Genomic DNA, 26,337 nt, shown 5'->3' on the forward strand with positions numbered 1-26,337 from the left:
CCTTACCTAAAGTATATACTCATTTTATTAATTTTTATATCCCCTGACAGACACACACACACACGCACACACAGAGAGAGAGAGAGAGAGAGAGAGAGAGAGAGAGAGAGAGAGAGAGAGAGAGAGAGAGAGAGAGAAAGACAGAGAGAGAGAGAGAGAGAGAGAGACATAGCACTTTTCCCAGCTTTCTCTTCATGGAGTAATTAAATTTATTCCATTTTTAAAATCTTAGACTCAGAAAATAATAAATAAGGAATATTACAGAACTGATTACATGATTCCAGTAAGCCAAGAGTGATGTTCGCTCTGTATTTCTCACTATCTCAATGATATTCTTCATTATACAAGTATAACACCTCTTAAGAGCAATTATTTAAACAAAATTTTGTCAGGGAGAAGATATGAGGATTACTCTCTTATTAAAAAAAAAAAAAAAAAAAAAAAACTTGCCAAAAAAAGGCATGATTGAATTAGAGAAACCAGTTTTTAGCGACCCTGCTCCTGAAGTGAAACCTTGGGTCCTAAACAACAAATGGTGGCTTCATCTGCCATGATGCATGATATTTGTTTTATCAAACAGAATAAACTCTGTTAAAGATGTTCCATAAAAGTTATTTCAAGTATACCCTGCCATCAGAGTTGGTCTACCAGAGATAGACCAACAAATACCAATCAAACAAAATCTAATGCATCAAAGACAGAAAAATAAATTACATTTTTCCCCAAATTTACAAAATTGATTGCTCATTAAGATATTTATATGTACATCTTAATTTAATTAACTATCTCAGATTATTTTTAAATTTGCTTTTAAGCTTGATGGAAAATTCCCCTGAACTGTGGCATACATTTGAGTTCAAAATGTTTTAATCGTTTCCAAATCTTTATCTTGAATCAGGAAATGTTCATTTCTTACAAGTCATTTCTAAAATTGCTTTTTTTTAATTTAATTAATTAATTAATTTTTTTTTTTGAGACAAAGTCTCACTCTGTCGCCAGGCTAAAGTGCAGTGTTGCGATCTCGACTCACTGCAACCTCCACCTCCCAGGATCAAGTGATTCTCCTGCCTCAGTCTCCCGAGCAGTTGGGACCACAGGCACGTGCCACCAGGCCAGCTAATTTTTATATTTTTAGTAGAGACGGGGTTTCACCATGTTGGCCAGGATGGTCTCGATCTCTTGACCTTGTGATCCACCTGCCTTGGTCTCCCAAAGTGCTGGGATTACAGGCATGAGCCACAGTGCCCAACCTAAAATTGCTTTTAAACCTATACAATAAGAATTTGATTGGGTTATTAAGGTAAGCCTGGACATGATGAAGTAGGTTGTAAAAATTTAGAATTTTTATTCACGCGAATCAAATCAACATTCTAAGAAATCCAGTATGATATCTATTGAAAAGATGATGACACTTTAATAATTATGGTATTGTGCTTTTATAGCCAGCTTCTGAAACTGTAATATCACTGAGTATCACAGACAAGATACAATAATAAGGTTACCCACAGAGAAAAGGTAAAATGCCTTATAAATTTAACTTTCTAAATTCTCATTTTCAAGTTTTTGTACTAAATAAAAGTTGAAGCCATATGTTCAGAAATGTTCCTGTATCTAAAAAATAAGCTTATGGCATTTCCCCATAAAACACATTTCTAAGTCCCAAGATGGAGTAATTAGAGAGATGTTTCTACATGGAGTTCTATAAATTGTCACACCTGTTTAGTTGAACAAAGAATGAAAATATGCAGACTTCAACAGAATTCAAGAACTCATTAAAAGACTTGCACTTTACCAGCAGAAATTACTTAATATAGGAAAAACGTCAGTCATTTTTCAGGCAGTCATGAAGTGATTTTTAAATCACTAAAAATGACAAATTAGAAGTGGAAAATTATCACAATTATATAAGCAGTATTACTGCGATGTATAGAACATCTGTCACCAGTGATAGCCAATTCAACATTCTACAAGGGGAGCCAATTGATGCATTCAATACTACAAGACTAAAAGCAGTTATTACATTTTTTTCACTTTTAAAACAAAGAAAGCAATCATGTAATTTTCAGTTAGTATAAAAATTAAATACACTCTGAGTCAAAAATAAGCAGGTATCACATTTTCCATATGGCCATTTGTAGCAAATCATACATTTCACTTTTGAGAAATGATGTATTTTTCAATCTTTTTTTCTCTGTGTTAATAAAACATGGAGAGAAAGCTGTGATTCTTTTTGTTCTACACATGGCAATAAGAATGTACAATACTCAAATATAACTCTGTGATTTCAGACTAAAAAATTATGTCATACCTATTCTCAAATATGTCTGTCAGAAGAGAATGATAATACTTTGAACTTCTTTTAAGATTAAGAACATCCCCAAATCTTGTACTCCCTCATTATCAAACATTTATTCAATACCTTATATGTGCTATAAAACAGGGCTGTAAATTTGAATCGATCACAGGCTTTGCTGTCAAGAACTTTGCAAATCAGTAGGAGGAGTAAAGGAAGTGGATATTTGCAGAAGTGAAGGAGAAGAGAGACTTTATTCTAGAGAAGATATAAGATATGAGTGACAGCAGAGAAAATATGAGTATATATGGCTTGTTCATGATACAATCACTAAGACTAGTTGATTAGAGCAAAAGATTGGTTAAGAAAATATAGAAAAAATGTTTATAAAAGTAGATAGACATAACTTACATAAACACCTGAATGCCATAAAAAGGATACCGGATTTGACTGTATTCACAAAATGGTGGAAAAAAAATTGAATGAGAAGTTGTTATGCCAAACAATAACAAAAGTAGCAAAAACTAAAGTTAATTAAATGCTCACCAAGTATTTTACATGAATTGGTTCATTTAGTCTTAAGAAAAACACATGAAAAATGCTACTCAATTCCCTTTCCCCTTAAATTCACCCTCTTGACAGTGCTCCATTTACTGGTTTCCTCATTTATATTAGTGAATTTCATTTTTAAACAATTACCAAATTATAGTGAAGTCAGGACCACTTTACAAGAAATTGATCTTTATGACTAATTATATATAATCGATTTTAGTTAAATGTCCCAAATTACTGTTTCTACTTGAAAGGGCCCTGTTTAGAATCACTGAAGAGTTGCTTGTTTCATTGAAAACACAGAAAAGTTCTGAAAATTAAAAAGAAAAAGAGAGAGAGAAAGCCACATTGATATTTGCTATTCTGTTGGTGGTGTAGCTTTTTTTCAGATGAACTCTGTCACTGAAAACTACAAAAAATCTGCATAAAAACACACAGAAATCTGCACAAAGTCCTTTAAGAATGAACAAAACCAGGCAAAAATAGAATGCATGAGTAAACTCAAACATTTATCCAAAGAAATCACCTAATCAGAAGAACAGTGAGAGGACCACAAATGGCTGAACTAAAATGAACAGAGCCTCAATGACCAGTAGGAGAATTCTGAGTCTACCATACATGTAACTGTAGAAGGAAAGGAAAGAGACATTTTGGCAAATAACTCCTTGGCATATATTTGGCAAATATCAAAGAGGTTGAATTAAAATTCTGGTAGAAGTTTTAAAATAAATTGACAAGTGGTTTCTAAGACTTACATGTATATGCAAAGGATCTAGAATAGTCAGAACAATCTCAATAAATAAGAAACTGGAGGATTTGTTTTATAGAACCTCAAGTTTTGATATAAATACACACTAATCAAGAAACAGTAGTATTGGCTAAGGAAAGAAAAATAGACCAATAGAATAGAATAGAGATTACAGAACTAGACATACACACATATATGTTTAATTTAAATTAATTAAAAGGTAAGTCAGAGTCAGAAAAAAATTATTTGTATGGTATGCATACATGACAAGTGACTTCTCTCCAGGACATATACAGCTTTTCTACATATCACTAATAAAAAGATAACTTAAAAATAGCAGAGTGAGTGAGCCATATTGGCTTTCAATGACTACAGGATATTATGGGCCTTATATAAATATACACAGATAATACCACATTATTAAATATTTCATTGACATTTTCATGAATAAACCAGAGAAGCAAAATATTATATTCATTTAAGATCAAATCATTGGACTCAAATAATTCCAAATTATATTTCTCAATATATATTCTTCAAATAATTCCAAATTGCCATTTCCTCAAATGGTAAAATAGAGAAGAGATTAACTATTTTATTTACTACTTTATGGATTCTTCAAATCAACCTAGATGTCCGTCGAGAGATGCTTGGATAAAGAAAATGTGGTCTATATACACAATGGTATACTATTCAGTCATAAAAAGAATGGAATCCTGTCATTCCTGGCAACATGGATAAACCTGTAGGATATTATATTAAGCAAAATAAGTCAGGCTCAGAAAGAGAAATACTGTGTGTTCTCACTCATATGGGAGAACTAAATAAAATTTGAGCTCATGGAAGTAGTGTGTAAAATTGTGAGTATTAGATGCTGGGAAGGGTAGGGAAAAGGAGGATGGGGACAGTTTGGTTAATAGATACAAAATTATAGCTAGATAGAAGGAATGATTCATGGTGTTCTAGAACACTGTAAGGTGAATGTGGTTAACTGTAATTTACTATATATTTTCAAAAAGCTAGAAGGGAGTATTCTGAATGTTCACAACACAAAGAAATGATAAACGTTTGAAGTGATGGATATGTTAATTACTCTGATTTGATCCTTACATATTGTATAGATATATCAAAATATCACTCTGTATCCTATAAATGTAATTATTAAGTGTCAACCAAAAAAAGTCAAAAGGAAAAAATAAGTGTTCTATACATTGAACAATAAAAAGTAATTCAAATTGGCAGATATGTATATCTGTTTAATAACTTTAGCTAAATTATATGCTTTATTGAGCATTCAAGTCTTTTCATTTTATAATCAATTTACACTCTCATTTCTCAATACAAGCAATAAAGTTTCATTAGCATCTTGAGATCTCATAATTATCAGTAATTACTATTTATTAAGTTCATAGTATACACTACCTTGTTGGTAGACACATAAACTATTTTGAGACAATTTATAGTAGGGTGGAGAACACTTGGAAATAATGTTTTGCCAATAAATCTATGGAGGATTCATCACAATGGAAGAAATTAATTGGAAGGTTCAGAGGAAGATTTAGTTCTTTATCTGGATGGAATATGGTAGCAAAGGAAATTGTTCATGTTAGTAATCGATACAGAGCCTCTGCTTTTAAATGTTGTGTTATTGTGGATTATGCTGTGTTTGGAAAGAACAGTCACCATCAATGCTAGTAATTATCATAGTGACTAGAGAATCAAGAAGAAAAATGCTACAAAATACAGTTTGACAATGTAAAACTAATAGCAACCCAGAACAAACTTATATAAACTCCTACCAATTCAATGCCTAAAAAATTATTCACATTATTAAATGTGTTAAACATTTGCCATAAATTATCATTCCAAATTTTATACATACTAAGCCTTAATACTGACTATACATGTGTGCTTATCAGCTCATGTAACTCCATCATTTTTTAAAATTCCACTTACGAGAGCAAGGACTAGTTCAATTCTCTACATGGCAGGGGGTTATGTTAGAGATAGGGTTAAATTGACAGAGATTAATTTTCCAACCTCTATCAGAATTGAATTTCAAAATAGGATTAAAGTTCAATTATTAATAATGAAGAAAGTTATATCTGATTTAGCTCCTGCCTGCTTTTCTTTCAATGAACAAAATTCTATTCTTCATAAATTCTACCCACTGGTGAGGATTATGCAAATGGAGAAATATGTACTTTACATTGGAAAATATTCTGTCTACCCTCTGATTTAAACTGCTAACTGAATGTCTTACACTATTATCTACTAGTCAGATTGGATCTCTTGTTATATGCCCAAAATGGTAGCTGAAGTTACCATCACTGAATGCCATTGCAAAACCTTTTTAACATCACTCATCTTGGGTTCAAACATCCCAACATCCTTACAAATAAACGTTCCTATCTTGAAACTAAATTTGTTTATGGTAGCTTTAATTTAGTCAAACTAAAAACAATTTATTTTTTGACAATCACCTGTTTCTACATCAAATTCACATCTGAAAATGTGTCATTATCTAATAATGTATAGCATAATAATTTTGACATGTCCTTGCATTGATCAAAAATACACATTTAAAAATTTAGCAATAAATCTTATAGTTATAAAATTTGAATAAATCACTTTCTAATGGATGCATAAATCTCGTGTAATGTTTCAAATTTGGGATTACAATTAAGAATACATTTTCATGTGGTTTTCTATTAGATTTTAATTCTTAATTTTACTTTTATAATGTTTGAAATTGAAGTTTGACCTTATGGCTAATGATTCTTATTTATACTCTATTTCACAATATTTGAGATATCTGAAAAATCAAGAATTTGGTTTTCTAATGGCTCTTTAGTTTTGAAATAGGATTGGCATACTCTACACCATACTTATTTGCAGTCTGGATGCATTAGATGTGGGTTATTAAACTGCTTTAGGTATGACAACTATAATATTCCAAATGATATGAATTCCAAAATTCTGTTTGGAATGAAATTCAAGAGAAATGAGAACTTGACATAAAGGCTAATTTTATAATAATCACTGGTTGATAAGGCATTAAAAATATTTTCTGTAGTTTTATGATGGCTCATTGGAACATAATGTTGATTATGAATCCAGATTCATATATCCAGTAATATATATTAATATGCACAGTTGATCATGGTGGAAAAATATACATATATTGGTTTCTGAAGAGTTTTTAAGAAACCAATAATAAAATATAAGAAAATATGTATGAAATATAGAGATAGATGGTGTATTAGTTCGTTTTCATGCTGCTGATGAAGACATAACTGAGAATGGGCAATGTGCAAAAGAAAGAGGTTTAATGGACCTACAGTTCCCTGTGGCTGTGGAAGCCTCACAATCCTGGAGGAAGGCAAGGAGGAGCAAGTCACATCTTACATGGATGACAGCAAGCAAAGACGGAGAGCTTGCGCAGGGGAACTCATTTTTTTTAAAACCATCAGATCTCATGAGACTTATTCACTATCATGAGAATAGCATGGGAAAGACGTGCCCCCATGACTCAATTACTTCCTACCAGGTCCTTCCCACAACACGTGGGAATTCAAGATGGGGGCACAGTTAAGCCATAACTGATGGATAGATATAGACATATTTTATACATCTTTTAAATGTGATGCTTCCTATACACTTTTGGCACAGGCTGTAGATCTCAAAATATTGCAAAAAAACAAAAACAAACAAACAAAAAGAACCCTACTATAGTTACCAAACCTTCACAGGGTAATCATTCTAGTTTGCTCAGGATAGCACCAGTTTATGCTCATGGGGTAGAAGACAGTATATTGCTGAAGTATTTCAGTTCTCTCCAAATATTAAAATGCCATTTGTCCTGGATGTTTTAAACAAATACTATTATTTATGGTTGCACTAAAACAAATAGGGATGGGTTTCATAAATCAGCACTTGGTATTTTATATTCTGCCATCTTCTTTTCCAGGAGTGTGAGATATAGAGTTATACAAAAGCAGAAAATTATTTTTCACATGAGGATAATATGGTAATATAACCAGTGATATCCCACCTCTCTTTTGCAATGCTTTCCAGATGCAAATTTTATTGTATCAATCAATCAAGGACAGCTTGTAGGACTCTGAAGAACCAAGCAGACAAAAGTAGGTAATTCCTCCTTATTTCAGTTGGTATGCTGAGAAGGTTACTAATAATGCTACTCTTCCAGCATAATGCTTCCAGGCTGCCAGTGAGCTTGGTCAGTAGGAACCACAGGAAATTATGAGTTATGTCTATGTTATATATGAGAGGAAAATTGAGGCTGCTAGTTTTTTCATAGGGTTTATAGATAATTGCCTGTATTTTCTTGCTATAGAAGTTTGGTCAATTATTGTATGGTACAAAACAGTGGTAACTATAGCTGTAAGATGAATAAGACCTTCCACCTACTTTTGTAAACAAAGTTTTATTGATATAGTGAAATTCACACAGTTATGTTTGTCTGTGGCTGCTTTCATGCTTCAATAGCAGAGTTGAATCATTGTGATAGAGACCATACGGCTCAAGAAGTCTAAAATATTTACTATCTAACCCTTTACAGAAAAATTTGGCAGCCTTTGGTATAAATCTACAACTATTTACATATTTTACTATGCACTGATGAACATTTCTTATTCTACAATTAATAAAATTAAGTTTCAAATTTGTTTCCCTAGAAAATTGATGACGAACATGTAGTTGCCCCTAAATTGTGCCACTATTAATGATCCACTGTAAGATATTAGTGACATTACTGACTGTACAGAAACAAGAATGCATACATTAGTTGAGCAATCATAAGCATCTACTTTTTAAAATGTTAGTAAGTATTTTAGAAGATTGTCTTCTGATGATGATTTAGGTGCATAAGCAGAAGGTCTTCTTACAGATCACTCTGTGAATCATGTCTTTTCATTTAGATCAAATGACTGTCCCAAAATTGTTTTTCTCATTTTTTAATGCAAGTTCCTGTGTGCATGCAAAAAGTAAAGTGATAGTTGTCAAACTATCAGCTCAGCTAGTAGACAATTTCATTTACAGTTAAAAAATGCCAGCTTGAGCTGGGCGTGGTGGCTCATCCTGTAATTCCACCACTTTGGGAGGCCAAGGCAAGTGGATAACTTGAGGCCAAAAGTTCGAGACCAGCCTGGCCAACATGGGGAAATCCTGTCACTACTAAAAATACAAAATTAGCCGGCTGTGGTGGCATGCGCCTATAATTCCAGCTACTTGGGAGCATAAGGCAGGAGACTTACTGGAGCTTGGGAGGCAGAGGTTGCAGTGAGCCGAGATTCACCACTGCACTCCAACCTGGGTGAAACAGTGAGAGTCTGTCTCAAAAAAATAAATAAATACTTTTTTTAAAAAAAATGAGAGCTATATTAATAAAAGCAGAAACTTCAAATTGATAATCAGTTAATTCCAATAATGGTTTGCTTTTTCCCTTCAATTCATTAAATTAAAATAAAGTTTTGCAAGTTTATTCTGTCAAAGGCAAGACATCTGACAGCATTGGTAGTGCTATTGGGAATTTGTGAATTCTGCAAAACATATTCAAAACTAAAGTTATTGGTTCCTGTGGTGAAATTTTAAATACACATTTTGTTAAGTATGTGGCATAACACATTGTTTTGATCAAATATAGAAAAATGTGGAGCAGAAAATATAGGAAATGTATTGTAGTTCACACATAGTTCATATTTTGTTACAAATTGGTCATGATATTCACACAACTAAAATAAAAACTGTAATTGCAAAATTCACAAATAATTTTAAATACTCACAGAGTAACAGAACTAATTTGTTGTGACAAAACTACTATTGAAAAAAGTGTAACATGCCATAATGTGCTCTTTTCTTGCTTCTTTTCATCAATATTCAAATTTTAGAAATGTTTAAGTCTCCAAAGAATGACTTTGAAAATGAATCTAAGGGTGCACAGAAGCTTTGACATTTTAGTAACAGAATGCTCTACATTTAGCTGCATCTTGCTCAAGTCAGTTTCAAAAATTTAATTAAACCGTTAAAATAATTTAAGTACCAAAGAAATCAGTTTTTGAACATTACAGTAAGTTGCACTTTTTAAATAAAACACTGAAGTTTATTTCTCCATGATTCAAGAAAGACACTTAGCAAATTTAATAAGATTTCAAAAGTATACAAGATTTTAAATATTGTAACAGTGCTTTGGAATAGGTGAATTTGTGGGAAGCATTTGAGGAGGGCTCCTAAATTTCAAGGATAAACTTACATACTAGAGCATAATGGAAATAAATTGAGAGGGTTGACAACTTTGCAGCATCTAAATTTAGACAAACATTCTAAAGAATAATAAATAGAAAGCATTTACTTCATGATTATCTTGGAAAATGTTATCTAACAAACTGATTTTGAATAAGTAAAATACAGAACTCCTATAAAAATATTTCATCCTTGAGGAGGTCCTTCATATCCCTTGTAAGTTGGATTCATAGATATTTTATTCTCTTAGTAGCAAATGTGAATGAGAGTTCACTCATGATTTGTCTATCTGTTTGTCTGTTATTGGTGTATAGGAATGCTCATGATTTTTGCAAACTGATTTTGTTTCCTGAGACTTTGCTGAAGTTGCTTGTCAGCTTAGGAGATTTTGGGCTGAGTCGATGGAGTTTTCTAAATATACAATCATGTCATCTGCAAACTGAGACAATTTGACTTCCTTTATTCCTGTTTGAATATCCTTTATTTCTTTTTCTTGCCTGACTGCCCTGGCCAGGACTTCCAACACTATGTTGAACAGGAGTGGTGAGAGAGGGCATCCCTGTCTTGTGCCAGTTTTCAAAGGGAATGCTTCCAGTTTTTGCCCATTCAGTATGATATTGGCTGTGGGTTTGTCATAAATAGCTCTTATTTTTTGAGATATGTTCCATCGATACCCAGATTATTGAGAGTTTTTAGCATGAAAGGCTGTTGAATTTTGTCAAAGGTCTTTTCTGCATCTATTGAAATAATCATGTGTTTTTTGTCGTTGGTTCTGTTTATGTGATGGATTGTGTTTATTGATTTGCGTATGTTGAACCAGCCTTGCATCTTAGGTATGAAGCTGACTTGATTGTGGTAGATAAGCTTTCTGATGTTAGCTTTGCCAATATTTTATTGAAGATTTTCACATTAATGTTCATCAGGGATACTGACCTAAAATTCTCTTTTTTTGTTGTGTCTCTGTCAGACTTTGGTATCAGGATGATGCTGGCCTCATAAAATGAGTTAGGGAGGACTCCCTCTTTTTCTATTGATTGGAATAATTTCAGAAGGAGTGGTACCAGCTCCTCTTTGTATCTCTGGTAGAATTCGGCTGTGAATCCATTGGGTCCTGGACGTTTTTTGGTTGGTAGACTGTTAATTATTGCCTCAACTTCAGAACCTGCTATTGGTCTATTCAGAGATTCAACTTCTTCCTGGTTTAGTCTTGGGAGAATGCATGTGTCCAGGAATTTATCCATTTCTTCTATATTTTCCAGTTTATTTGCATGGAGATGTTTATAGTATTCTCTGATAGTAGTTTGCATTTCTGTGAGATTGGTAGTGACATCCCCTTTATCTTGTTTTATTTCATCTATTTAATTCTTCTCTCTTTTCTTCTTTAGTAGTCTGGTTAGCGGTCTATCAATTTTCTTGATCTTTTCAAAAAAACAGCTCCTGCATTCATTGATTTTTTGAAGGGTTTTTTGTGTCTCTATCTCCTTCAGTTCTGCTCTGATTTTAGTTATTTCTTGTCTTCTGCTAGCTTTTGAACGTGTTTGCTCTTGCTTCTCTAGGTCTTTTAATTGTGATATTAGGGTGTCGATTTTAGATCTTTCCTGCTTTCTCTTGTGGCCATTCACTGCTGTAAATTTCCCTCTATACACTGCTTTAAATGTGTCCCAGCGATGCTGGTATGCTGTGTCTTTGTTCTTACTGGTTTCAAAGGACATCTTTATTTCTGCCTTCATTTTGTGAAGGAACTCTTCAAGGAGAACTATAAACCACTGCTCAATGAAATAATAGAGAACACAGACAAATGGAAAAACATTCCATGCTCATGAATAGGAAGAATCAATATCGTGAAAATGGCCTTACTCCCCAAAGTATAGATTCAGTGTTATCCCCATCAAGCTACCACTGACTTTCTTCACAGAATTAGAAAAATCTACTATAAACTTCATATGGAACCAAAAAAGAGCCCACATAGCCAGGACAATCCTGGTCAAGAAGAACAAAGCTGGAGGCATCAAGCTACCTAACTTCAAATTTTACTACAAGGCTCCAGTAACCAGAACAGCATGGCACTAGTACCAAGACAGATATATAGACCAATGGAACAGAACGGAGACCTCAGAAATAACACCGCACATCTATCACCATCTGATCTTCAACAAACCTGACACAAAAAAGCAATGGGGAAAAGATTCCCTATTTTATAAATGGTGTTGGGAAAATTGGCTAGCCATATGCTGAAAACTGAAACTGAACCCCATCCTCGCGGCTTACACAAAAATCAACTCAAGATGGATCAAAGACTTAAACATATGACCTAGGATCATAAAAATCCTAGAAGAAAACCTGAGCAAAAACCTAGAACAATACCATTCAGGCATAGGCACAGGCAAATACCTCATGTCTAAAACACCAAAAGCAATGGCAACAAAAGCCAAAATTGACAAATGGAATCTAACTAAACTAAAGAGCTTCTGCACAGCAAAAGAAATTGTCATCAGAGTGAACAGGCAACCTACGGAAAGGGAGAAAAATTTTGCAATCTATCCATCTGACAAAGGGCTAATATCCAAAACCTATAAATAACTTACAAATTTACAAGAAAAAAGCAAGCAACCCCATCAAGAAATGGGCAAAGGATATGAATAGACACTTCTCAAAAGAATACATTTATGCAGCCAACAGACATACGAAAACATGCTCATCATCACTGGTCATTAGATAAATGCAAATCAAAACCACAATGCGATACCATCTTATGCCATTTAGAATGGTGATCATTAAAAAGTCAGGAAACAACAGATGCTAGAGAGGTTGTGGAAAAGTAGGAATGCTTTTACACTGTTTGTGGGAGTGTAAATTAGTTCAACCATTGTGGAAGACAGTGTGGTGATTCCTCAAGGATGTAGAACTAGAAATACCATTTGACCCAGCAATCCCATTACTGAACATATACCCACAGGATTATAAATCATCCTACGATGAAGATACATGCACATGAATGTTTATTGCAGCACAGTTCATAATAGCAAAGACTTGGAACCAACCCAAATGTCCATCAATGATAGACTGGATTAAGAAAATGTGGCACATATACACCATGGAATGCTATGCAGCCATAAAAAAAAAAATAAAAATAAAAATAAAAAAGGATGATTTCATGTCCTTTGCAGGGACATGGATGAAGTTGGAAACCATCAATCTCAGCAAACTATCACAAGATCAGAAAACCAAATGCTGGATGTTCTCAGTCATAAGTGAGAGGTGAACAATGAGAACACATGGACACAGGGAGGGGAACATCACACACTGGGGCCTGTCGGGGGTCAGGGGTTAGGGGAGGGATTGCATTAGGAGAAATACCTAATATAGGTGATGGGTTGATGGGTGAGCAAACCACCATGGCACATGCATACCTATGTAACAAAATTGCACATTCTTCACATGTAACCCACAACTTAAAGTATAATTTAAAAATATATATATTTTATCTGCATATTGTATATCAAAAAGAGATTTAATAATATCTTCCTTTAGCAGACTTTTTTTTTTAAGAAATTAACAGAAACCTCAACATGTGTCCAGTGAAAATGTCCATAATCTAAAATTTCATGGTCAAGAAGTGCCAAATAAGGACATGAACAATTTCAAATTCATTGGTCATAAATACAAGTTTGAAGAAAGATGTAAGTCATTTTATGGTGAAAAGCATATGAACTGTTGGTCAAACTCTTCTTATGCTATAAAACATTTAGCAGTGGTATGATTTAATTGTATTAGCCAAATTGATTTATTAAACTTTACCATAAAATTATTCAGTATATATAACTTCTCAAATTGTATTTTTCAAAAAGAAATGAAATATTTCACATTTAATTTGAAATACATAGACAAAATTAAAGTTATTTGTGTATATGTATGTATATATATGCATATTTTACCTGAAAATTGTTCATCACATTCACAAATGAAACTATTTGAAGTAATATTGCTGCAGTTTCCATGGAAACAGACATGTGGTTGACACTGGCCAATTATTTCTGAGCAATTCTTTCCTATAACAATGAAAAAAAGTTTTTTTACATTGCATATCAATATCATAACCATCAGTTTTCCCTTGATTCTTTAATAATGAAAATATCAAATTCTGACAAATGCAATTTCAGTTATGAAACCATGTTACGATGATGCATTTAAATTGAAATAAAAATTAATTTTGGCACTTTACATAAGTTTTTTATCTTCTGACCCCAGACTATAATATCCAAATATTTTTTTCTGGCTAGTGGTATTTGAGCTTTATTTTATTTATGTAATATTTTTAAATTTTAATTGTGTTTTCATGGTAGATAATATTAATACATAAAAGTACCAGTTTTTCAACATACACTGTTAGTATTGCAATGATAATTTACAAAGTAACACATTCAAATGTGTATTGTGTCTCAGCCTTACCCCCTAGCCAAGGGAACAATTCAAAAGGAGAAATGGCTGCCTGGATTCTCAGAATATGTGCACAAACTTGCAAATTCAACACTTCTTTGCACTTGCTGCCATAGCAAATTTTCAAAATCTCACTTACACATACTATTGTGGTCCCACTACATCAGTTAACATAGCCTTCCATAACGTACTCATTCTATGCATATTTAATCATCTTATAATACTCTTAGTAGAGGAATGTGCTTTGGAAATCCCAAGCATAGCAAGTGGACAAATGTTACAAAACAACAGCATGTAATTTGGCAATATGTTTTTTTCCTCAGTTTAATTAAGCTCTTAATTTAATTTATGAGCAGTTTTTGCCATTATCATTGATATCTTTGATATTCCTTATATACTGACATCCCTGCCTAATGCAGAACTCTTTTTTCTTCATTTGCCTCCAAGCAACCCTAAACGTAATGAAAATATAAATAATGAAAATATAAATAAAAATCATGTTTCAAAATGTTTTCCAAACATAAAAACTAAATTAACAGTATAATGCTCAATAGGCCATGCCCTAATTAAAACTTAGTGAGTTTTATGAGCTGAATTGTGCCCACCCAACCCCACCACATTCATATGTTGAAGTCCTAACCCTCAGTATCACAGAGTATCTATATTTGAAGACAATATATTTAGAGAAGTACACAATTAAGGTTAAATAAGGTCAGTAGGATGCATCCTAATCCAACGTGACTGGTCTGCTTTCAAGAGGAGAATATTTACACACAGAAACATACTGAGCAATGACAATGTAAAGACACAGGAAGAAGATAGCAGTCTGTGGCCAAATCAAATCGATCTCAGAAGAAAACATGCCTGCCAATCTTTGACTTTTGGCATCTACTACTGTGAGAAAATAAGTTAAGCCATCCAGTCTATGGTACTTTGTTATGACAGCTCTAACAAAATAATGCAGCGAGCACTCTCAATTGTTTTCACAATTCTACATAATTCATTATCTTCTTTGATTTTAAAATTGAAGTAATTATTTATAATTAAAGTGGCAAGTGGAGTATTCTTAATGTTACAAAAATAAGTAAGCATTATTTAGATATTTTATAGTGCTCAAAGTTTAATGATTTAAAGCACCTATGGCTGAAAGAAAGAAAGAAGAAAGTAAGAAAGAAAGAGAGAGATAGGGAAAGAAAGAGAAAGGAAGGAAGGAAGGAAGGAAGGAAGGAAGGAAGGAAGGAAGGAAGGAAGGAAGGAAGGAAGGAAGGAAGGAAAGGAGGGAGGGAGAGTGGAAGGAAGGAAGGGAGGAAGGGAGGGAGGGAGGGAGGGAGGAAGAAAGGAAGGAAGGAAAATTTGAGTAAGAAGCAAACCATTCTATGCAGTTATAATAAAAGCACTAAAATAATATCCCATGAACTATGAATGCATACATGCAAATTAATATTCTGACACATGGTAGAAATTTTCTGACCAAATATTCTTTAAAACTCTTTGGACGGGTGAAAATGTATGCTTTAAAGACTGTCTATTAAATTGCTTTGTCATTGACTCCAAATCAGCAGTTTGAGTGTTTTCACATTTTCTCTAGTCTGCCTTAACTTTAATCACCTGATATACCCCAGTGTAAATCAGAGGTATAACTTGCACCTTCTATCACCAATGCCAGTACAGTCAAATGATAATTTGATCCACGTTATAGAGACAATATATTCAGTGGCTATCATTGGTATTAATTTCTCTAATGATCTTGGTACTGAGCTATCAAGTTCAAAATGAGAATTTGAAAGATTGGATTAGGTGACTTTTACAGCCTACAATGGCTTAGTGAGGTCTTCCATTACATCTTTTTTTGTTGTTGTTTTATTTTATTTTATTTTTAGACGGAGTCTTGCTTCATTGCCCACGCTGGAGCGCAATGGTGCGATCTCAGCTAACTACAAACTTCACCTCCGGGTTCAAGGGATTCTTCCGCCTCAGCCTCCCGAGTAGCTGGGATTACAGGCACCCGCCATTATGCCCAGCACATTTTTGTATTTTTGTAGAGACGCAGTTTCACCATGTTGGCCAGGCTGGTCTTGAACTCCTTACCTCAAGTGATCCGCCCACCACGGCCTCCCAAAATGCTGGGATTACAAGTGTGCGCCGCCTCCCCGTCGGCCCCCATTACATCTTACCACACAGCCCCTTTGGCTCCTATGGAGTCAGCGTCAGGCACATGGGAAAAGGAATCCCCCTAAAGCCTGCCTAACACAACTACAGTTAAATCTCTGCAGGTGATCTGTTCTAGACATATCTCTGCTCTAACCTTCCTTCCTCTTATGACCAAAATACATACCAATCTGCTCTTTTCCTATACTATTATTATTAGCCGTGTCAAATACTTCTGTTTGTTAGATCATCGTGGTCTTATTTCACTTGTAACTCTCCACGCCAGTTCTGTCAAACTCTCTAAATTCTTTCACAAGTTTCCAAGGTTTAAATGTTCCCTACATATTTTCAATGTTTCTCCGCACTTTCCTTCTATGACCCCAGATTCTTCTAGTGTATTCTCAAGTAGAGAGAGTTTTATTCCCTTCAAACCTCACTTTAGCCTCAGGCAGCATCATTTACATTTTTTTTTAGATTGTCTTTCCTCTGGCTTAATTACTCACCAAACATCTTTTTACAACCTTTCCTGATTATTGCCTCTTATTGTGCTTATCACAACCGGTTATTAATTATAACATCTTATTTTCATCCTTGTCACTATCAGCTATAAATCAAGGTTTGGATGCCATACCAACATCCATTTAAAACATTGCTCTTGGCTCACAATTATCTGTTCCTCTCCAATTCTGCCAAGCAATTTCAATGACTTCCCTTCAACCATAGTTCCTTAACTTCCTCTACTCAGATGCATACTTCATTATCAAGTTATCACCTATCTAAATACCATGATCTTGGGAATTCATTCAGTGACTAAAAGCTTTTATATTATTCTGATAATCTTATGTTTTAATGTATGAGACATTAAGAATGGATGTTGGGAAAGATATAAATATAGATATTTCACTATTAAACATGTTTCTAAGAGCCCTCTTTCAGTTAAGCAAAAAGCTTATTTTGGAGGGTCCCTGATAGGATTTGTGTATGTCCAGAATCTATATTTAGCCAAATCTAAGGAATCTATTAAAATTTTTAAAATGCAGTTTGATTTCTGTTAAGTAACCATTTATAAATTTGTTGTGTTTATTTTAATAAAATTATATATTTTAAACAATCTTACCTGTAAATGGTGGGTGACAGACACATTCATATCCTTGCTCATCCCAGTTTCCTCTTTTATTAATGCAACTGCCATCATTTTTACATGGTTTAAAAGAACATGCATCAAGTTCCTGGCAGTATTTTCCAGAAAATGGAGGCTGGCAATGGCAGTTATATGTCTTGCTCCAAGCTTCACTAAGACATTTACCATGACCAGAGCAAAATTCTGAACTCAGAGATTCCTGGCAGAACTGCTGTTTCACTGTCACATTTAGTCGAAGTCCCAGTGGACAAGGTGATGGACCACTTGCCATAACTGTGATAAAATAATGTGTTCCAACACTCAGCCACTTAGAATTAACAGTGTGCATTCCTTTTAGTCTGCAACCAAAAAGTAACTGATCTTCCGTTGTGGTATTTTGCACACAGCCAATGAAAGATGTTTCAGAAACATTCATCAAATTTATTTCTGGAAATTGAAGAGATGGTTCAGAAGAAATTACAAGGATATCTCCTAATTGAATTTGCAAAGGGCAAATCTGGGGAACAACTTGATTGCCTGAAGTATCTATTTTAGTGTTTACACCCAAAACCCAGCAATCTCTGTAGTAGTCCAAGCAGATGTTTTCTGTTAGTGTCCAATTTACCACATGTGATGAGGGTTGTGGATGCCATTCTTCCACCAATTCCCGTCTACATGTTTTTCCATTTATAAAAGAACTGTGAAAAACCATGAGGCTCAGAATGATGATTGATTTGTCAGTCATTTTCGGGCAACTGTATTTTACAGTTTATCGTAAAGAATTGCTGCAAAAATGGTGTTTTAAGTATTGCTGGAAATTTCCAAGCAAAGTTGTTGTTAGGGATTCCTGGGAAATGGAATTGGCTTTTTTTCTGTCCCCAAAGTAGCTTTGATGGCAATGTGCTTTGATGGAGAAACGGAGGAATTTGAATGTTGTAAATATTCCTTTAAACAGAAAAAAACATACATTGTTAGTGACGTTTTCCCTAAATTACTTAATAGTATAGAAAATGCTAGCTCTTTCTGTAGATTTAATAAGAGCCTACACTGCAAAGATGTCACCAACAGCTAGGGACCTTCTTTGGGAAAGAAGGCCAAGAAAAACATGATCAAGATATGTTGATCTGGTCAAGCTTTATGTAGTCACCTGATTTTGAAAAGTTCTGGTTTCATGACATAATTTAGTCAGCAACTTACTGCGGTCTTTTGTATTTTCTCTTTACACCAAGCTTCAATCTAATCGAAACACAGCACAGCCAAGATTTGTTTACAGATGGTTTCAATTTTCCTGGGATCTAAGCATTCCTCTTCTGATTAGTTTTCAAAAAACACCTTTAAATCATAGAAGAGTAAAAATCATTTAAATATATTTTTAATGTAATATTTTATATAAAAATAAGCCTTAAAATGCCTGATAGTGACAATCATGCTCCTTTTATCCAGAGGATGGGAGATCTCATATATATATATATATATATATATAATTCTGTTGTGCAAATGACTAAACCTGGAACGAGTCTTCATCAGCTTCTGTAGGAATGGTGGAAGGTGTCAGATAAAGAGGGAAAAAGAGGTCAAAAAGCAGTAATGAAAATATTATAAGTAAAACGGTAGTAACTGAAAGGAGGAATCAGTCCATCAATTCTGTTGTTCCAGAGGGCAAGAAAACATAAAGGATTTCTGAGTTTAATATATTGACCTATTTTCTTTAAAGGTAACTACCAATTATTGAAAGTTTTCTCTGTACAAATCACTCTACTACTTGATTAACAAATAAACTGCAATCCTCGCAATAAAACTCAAATTTTGAGAAGAAAAGTAAATAAGTTCAGTGAAAAAAACGTGTTCTTTGGATGTCAGTTATGTTATTCATTCATTTAATGTCTTTAGGCAACCTGAGATTTAATTATCTCCACTTTCAAATAGGTACACTGGGGAGAAGTACAGCTAATTAACAAGGTAAGATTGAAGATTGAATGACTATGTAAACATATATGAGTCACTCAATAAATAGTAACTTTTATTTTTGTTATTGTACAATTTCATCCAACAGGTAAGTGGTATATGTTGTATTAAAATTCAGGTTTGTCAGATTCAAAATGTCGGCACATTCTACTGTACCATAAAGATCAATTAAATGTTGTTAAATTATGTTATGCCATTATATAATTTATTTGTTAATTCATATCAAATCTTTATGGTAAGTCTAATATCTTAATGGGTAGTCTAGATTAGGCAGAAATCAAATTTTAATTATAAATTACCTCTTTGCAATTTCAGTTCTACATGTTAGAAATCTATGAAATATACATTCATATGTGACATAACACAAATATGCATATAGAAAGATAAAATACAACTTCTACATGATTAAACGTTCTACATAATCACATTAATTTCAAATATATTAATCACCTTGTTAATTTTATAGATTTAAATTATTAATCTTGCTAAAGGTTTTAAAAAATAATTCAAACAAGTATATTTGAGCTCAATCTATGTGCAAGGCAATATGCTCAGTACCAGGATTCATCAATAATCAGTTGGAATAAGGTATCAATGGAAGGAATTAAGAACTCAATGAAGGAGACAGATCATTACACAAGCAACATCATCAAATTGCTATCAACAAAGTAGTCTAATGGTCTATGAGACATGTAGCAAGGACATTTAATCCAAGCTAGGAAACAAAATCTAGGCTAAAATGATGAAATTGAATCACCTGGGAAAATTGCCAAAGGAAAAATGTTCCAGGAGAGAGCATCTATCTAAAGATTTTGAGGCGAATGTGACACTGGATGCCTTTAAGGATGTAAGAGAAGTGGAGCTTTCTCATCAAAGAGGGAAAAGGAATTACAATTAAAGATAAGCACTCGATTTAGGAAGAGATTATATCAAGAAGTAGCAGCCATTCTCAGTAAAGGAGCTCACACTTTATTTGAGAGCAATGAAAAGCCTCTTGAAGATTTCATACAGGTGATTAACAAAAAAATAAAATAAATCCTCACTTAACTTTGTCCATAGGTTCTTGGAAACTGCGACTTCAAGCAAAACAACATATGACAAATCAATTTTGTTCTCTCTTCAATGTTATAATGAAAAGATAGAGGAGGAAAAGATGTTATTTGAGGATCAACGTGTTGTGTGTCGTTTTGCTTAAAGTCACAATTTTGAAGAACCTGTCAACTACATTGAGAACTCATTATAATTTAATAGTATTAGTCTACTTTCAAGGTGAGGAACATATTGGTGAGTGCAATTAAAAGAATTGAGACACTTGTGGAGGAGACAACAACATTAAAGTAGTGAAACAATAATGAAGACTGATTAGTACAGAGGCAATACAAATATAACACTGGTGGGAGTCCATAAATATCAAAATGGTAGAATTACTACATCTCCAAGGCTATTGACCTAAAGAAAGAGAAGAAAATCCAGGAAGACCAGTTGGAGCAATAAGACTGCAAGGAAGAGGGAAGAAGTCTGATTCACTTAAGCATACACTCAATTTAAGGTTTATCTGAGTGATTTTCTAGCAGAAATGTTCAGAAATCACAAGAGAGAAAGTGAAGTTTTAGAGAAAGATACAAATCACTAGGCAATACTGAAATACTTTTGTACCTGTAAATCACAAATTTACAGTAGTAGCAACCTGCACAGGTGTATTATTTTCCCAGTAGCTTAGTTGAAAAGGATACACTAAAGATTAAATAGCAAATGAGTTAAACACAGTCACAAATTTATTTCCACATGTAAATGCGAGGAAACAAATTACATTTGCATTGAAGCAAAATTAGGCCTGTGTGACATTTTTAGACTGACTGCAGATGTGAGCTCGCATTATTGTAGGGCTAATCCCATGCTTCTTGGAGCACGCTGGGTCTCTAATTATTGTGCATTTATGTTTTCAAAGAGAAAGTGGCTTGATGCATTGCATTTCCGCCTGGTAAAAATTTAAATAAATGAAAATAGCAGCAAAGGAAAAAAAAAAAACACTAACAGAAAAACATTTGTGAAGTCACTGTATATCTATACATGCTGAATACAAAATGCTTTGGATTTTATTGGGAACTAGAGTAATATAAACATTATAAATTTGAAAAATGTGATGTAATTTTGACCCAAAAGGTATGATGTTATGTGTCTCAGCTTTTCATTTATAAAGACATTCTTTAAACCCTGTCAAAATGGCAAGCCAAATGGTATTCTCCTCAATTCTAAACACACATATTGATTATAATGTATTTAAGAGTTAAAATGAGGAAGTAATTTTATCCCAGGTGATATTACCATTAATATCTTATAAATTCTTGAGCCAAGAAGTCCAGAAACCCAGAACTATGATGGAGACATTGACAGCATTGCACATAATTACAACCATAACATCACTTGACAGGTTACATTACCAGAAAAATATTTCACAGGAAAATATGTGTAATTTCAGATGAATATGAACTGTATCACTTTTATAGTACCTTTGTAGTTAGGTTATTCTAAAAAATAAAGCCCAACTTAAATTCAGTAGTTAAGAAAACATGAACAATATTTCTTCCTTTCACAAATAGCTGTCATCTTAAATGACATCTTTCAAAAACTAAGGAAATAGGTTTAAACAAATAAATTTTATATAAGCCAAAAAATAATTTGAATAGAACATGCTCCTTATAATAGTTGGCATATAACAGACATTCAATTAAAGATAGCTGAGTAAATATTGGAGATGACAGATGTAATTTATTTTTATTTGCATTCAACAGACAATATTATAAACTATGGAAGCCTTTAATAAGCTTGTAGTTGATTCTATATACCTGATATTTTTCATGTTTCACTTCTTTAAGGACTATGACCTCCACAATAAGCAGCTTTTTATTTGTATGAATTATACATTGTACTTTCAAAACATATACAATGAGGAAAATTAGAAGAGATAAAATTAACAGATACAAAAGTTGTCATAATTTATGCCTGTTCTCTAGAAAGTAAGCAACAAATTTTACCTACCACAGATTGGACTAAAATTATAGGAGGGGAGTGAAAATGTGTGTTTCAGAAATGCTAATATAGCTACCAGCAGTATGAATGATGAACATTTTAGCAAGGAGACTAGAAAAGGGAAAAAATGGTAAATTTTAAAATAAAACTGAGATAGAGTAATGGAGAAGAGACAGCTGATTTATTCATTATTTTTGAAGGGAGTAGTGACTGATTTTATCGATTATGCACCTACTATGTGGGAGACACCAATCCTTCTTTAGTCCACTGTCTTGGTTATAACAATGATCCTGTGAGGTAAATAGTCACAGCCCCATTTTAAAAATGAGAAAACTTAAGTCACCATAGTGTCTGAAGAAATAAAAATAAAAAGAGTAAAAAATAAAAAAAATAGAGAAAAGTGAAGCACAGAAAGACTAAGGACTTGCCCAAGCTCACACAATCAATAAGCAGTGGTGTGTAGATTGACCTGACTCTAAAACACATGTTCTCAGTCACATTTACCATCTCATACACAAATGCGCACACCCAGTTTGGTTTCTGAGGCAAAGGACGCAGCTAATTTAGGAGAAAGAATATTCACAACATGATTGCCAATAAGGCATAATAAGGCGTAGCATTAAACAAAGTGGCTCAGGCAAAAGACAACTGAGAATCCTGAGGAACAATAATATTCAAGAGAGAACTGAAGGAAGGTATCTCAAATTATCCTTGGATTTTGTTAAGAAAGACAAAGAGAAAGGTTTTCAGAGTTTTTAGAGTTGGTACTTTTATAAATTATGAAGTGAGTTTTGTATATTTGATGATCATAATGGTGGTAAACTCAGTAACTGGTCAGTTGATGCTATAAGAGCAGGTAGATTTGAGTGGTATGGTGGGATTAAGGGAGAGAAAAATGAAATTTAGAAAAAATATTTGAAAAAATTGTGTGTGGAAGAAGAGAATTAAGTAAACAAGTTGCCAAAATAGAGTTAAAATCTCATTTACTACATCAACTTCTTCATAAAGCGGTGTTTAAACTCAGATCTCTAGGTTGAGCACCACTCTACAAGTGCCTTCACATTATAGTATCCTTTTTGAAGAAGAAATAATAGGCAGAAATGTACCTTCATCAGTTCCCTCTTATTTCTGTCTCCCAGGTTTATATTATCCTAAATGGAATAAACAGTCAGGAATGAAGTGATTGTAGGGAATGTGCAGGGGTCAGTGATGTCAGGAGTTACAAAGAGCCACAAGACTGTGAGTGTCACAGATGAGCTAAGGAATGAAGTGCATTGTGGATGACGCCTGGGGCGGGGGGAAGGTCAGAACTTTCTGTTTGCTCATTACTCAGCTACTTACAAATGTATAATTTTATAATGCTTTTTAACATGCTTAAATGTTTAGAGACTAAATTTAATATGTCATTATTTTTTTAAATATTTTCCTTTTTAATTCACATGCTCTATGAGTAGGCCTCAGAAATTTTAAATAGCTGTATTAAAGAGTACTTATTAGAAACAGAGTTTGTCTTCTGTGAAGTGAAATTGGTTTTGTGTAAGTAATCTAGAATAGAAAATAATTGATAATAGTATCAGTATATCTGTGAATGTCCATGCATACATGTGCGTTTGTGTGTGTGTGGGAGAAGGGAGATGTATGCAGCCTCATCTCAATCTGAGTCATCACAGCATATTGATATTGTTAGTTATTTCTCTTTTGTAGATGATTAAAATGAGAATTTAAATGATTGCATCGAGGTTTCATTATTCAACTCTTTTAAGATCATATTTCTTATCTCTTAACAGAGATAATTTTTTTCTAGAATATTTTCATTTTAATGAGGAAAAACTACATTTAAGAAAAACATCTAAATTATAGTTACCATAATCCAGTTGGTCTACAGTATATGGATTAAAAGTGGTAAAGAAATGGAAAGAAACATCAATATATTGTAATTGGAGTGAAGAATGAATGATGCTTAGTAACTCACTGATTCACAGAGTATAAATGATTTACCATTCAAGATATCATTTCAATTGCAATTATAAATTTTGTATTAACTTTTCTTTAGTTTGTGGTTAAATTTTAATCAAAATATATTTCCATATGTGACATTATAAAAAAGCATATAGATTATTTTTGACATATTAAAATATGCTGCAAGAAATTAGTTTTTTTTTTTTTGAAACACTTTAAGCTTACCTTAAAAAATATTATCTAGACAACTTTGCCATTAACTAGAGGGTGAAAATACTATCATTAAACAGAAATGGATGAGATAATAGCATCATACCTTTACCAATATTTGCTTTTAACAAACAGAGCTGGTTTTATAAAATAAAATGTTAAATAAATTAAGCCTTATTTTGTACTTCCTTTTCCTTTCTCCACATATGGTCGTATAGATTATTGATTTTTAAAAAAATTAAGTATAACTTCTTTTCCATTGTCTATATGTTTTAGCTTTCATGAAAAAAAAAAAAAAGGTTATTTGTTTAAACATTGACCTTTCGTTGAAATTCAGATAGCTTAAGCATGTACAAAGTCAAAGGCTATATGTGACTTATAGACAAAAATGTTTTGCTTCCATGTTTTGACAATTATGAATAAAGTTGCTATAAAGAGCATAAGGATGTCTTACAAAACTAAACATACTCTTACCATGTGATCCAATAATCATACTCAAATCACACAAATCATACTTTTGGTATTAACTCAAAGAAGTTGAAAAATTACATCCCAGAAAATACTGCATAGGGATCTTTATTATATTAACTTTTGAATGCATATTTTAAAAAAGTAGAGTTTTAAATTTACAAAGTTATTAGGAAGAGAGTGCTGAATGTTCTCATGTGTACCATATTGTCCAGTTTCTATGATTTTTTAATGTTTCATATTAGTATAATACATTTGTCATAATTAATGAGTTAATAGTATATTAACTAATTAATTAATTTTACTTAATGTCAATGCTTTCTTCAGACTTTTTCAGTTTTTACATTATGTCCCCTTTTCTTTTCTAGGATCCTATTCAGGCTACTACATTGCATATAGTAGTCATATCTTCTTAGGTTCTTCCTGGTTGTTACTTGCCTTGTTTTGATGACCTTGACATTTTTTAGGACTATTGGTTAAGTATTTGTAGAGGAACACCCTGCAATTATGATTCATCTGATTTCTTTTCCATTGTTGTATAAAAGTAGTGCGTATTGGGGAGAAAGACCACAGAAGTAAAATCTTCTTTAAAAAGTGAAGCAGTAAAGTGTCATTTTCATCACATCATATGGAATATAAGTAGTCACCATTAATGTTAACCTTGATCACCTGTCTTGAGGTAGTATTTGTCAAGTTTCACTATCACCCTTTTAACCCTGCCTCCATTGTCATACGAATGCTTTGGAATGTAATAAACTATACTTAGTTTTGGAAGAAACTATTAAACTGTCTTCCAAAGTGGTGGTACCATAATTTTTTAAAATTTTTACCAGCAATTAATCAAGAGTTATCATTACTTTGCATCTTTGCCAGCGGTAGTAGTGTGAGTTCTTTGGATTTTAGCCATTTAAATAGGTATTTACTGATATCTCATTGTTGCTTGCTTAAATTTCTAATGACAAATGATGCTGAACACATTTTTATATGCTTATTTACCATCTATATATTTTGGGGGTTGAATTGTCTATTCAGATCTTATGCACATTTAATTAGTTCTTTGTTTTATTATTATTATTGAGTTGTAAGAATCCTTTTACATTTGGATAAAAATCCTTTATCAGATAAGTGTTTTGCCAATATTTCTCC

General features: G+C 33.0%; 1 protein-coding gene across 1 annotated transcript in view; it reads right to left on the bottom strand.

Moving 5' to 3' along the window:
- EYS (eyes shut homolog) overlaps nt 1-26,337 on the bottom strand; it is a 395,623-nt gene that overhangs the window by 143,580 nt on the left and 225,706 nt on the right. Inside the window, exons 3-4 of the mRNA XM_050788644.1 lie at nt 17,557-18,504; nt 13,790-13,903 (exon numbers count right to left, since the gene is read on the bottom strand). Of these exons, the coding sequence (XP_050644601.1) occupies nt 13,790-13,903; nt 17,557-18,304 (862 nt within the window). The 5' untranslated portion in view covers nt 18,305-18,504. The remainder of the gene's footprint in view (nt 1-13,789; nt 13,904-17,556; nt 18,505-26,337) is intronic.

Source organism: Macaca thibetana, chromosome 4, assembly GCF_024542745.1.
Source record: "Macaca thibetana thibetana isolate TM-01 chromosome 4, ASM2454274v1, whole genome shotgun sequence".
In the NCBI taxonomy this organism is placed as follows: Eukaryota; Metazoa; Chordata; class Mammalia; order Primates; family Cercopithecidae; genus Macaca; species Macaca thibetana.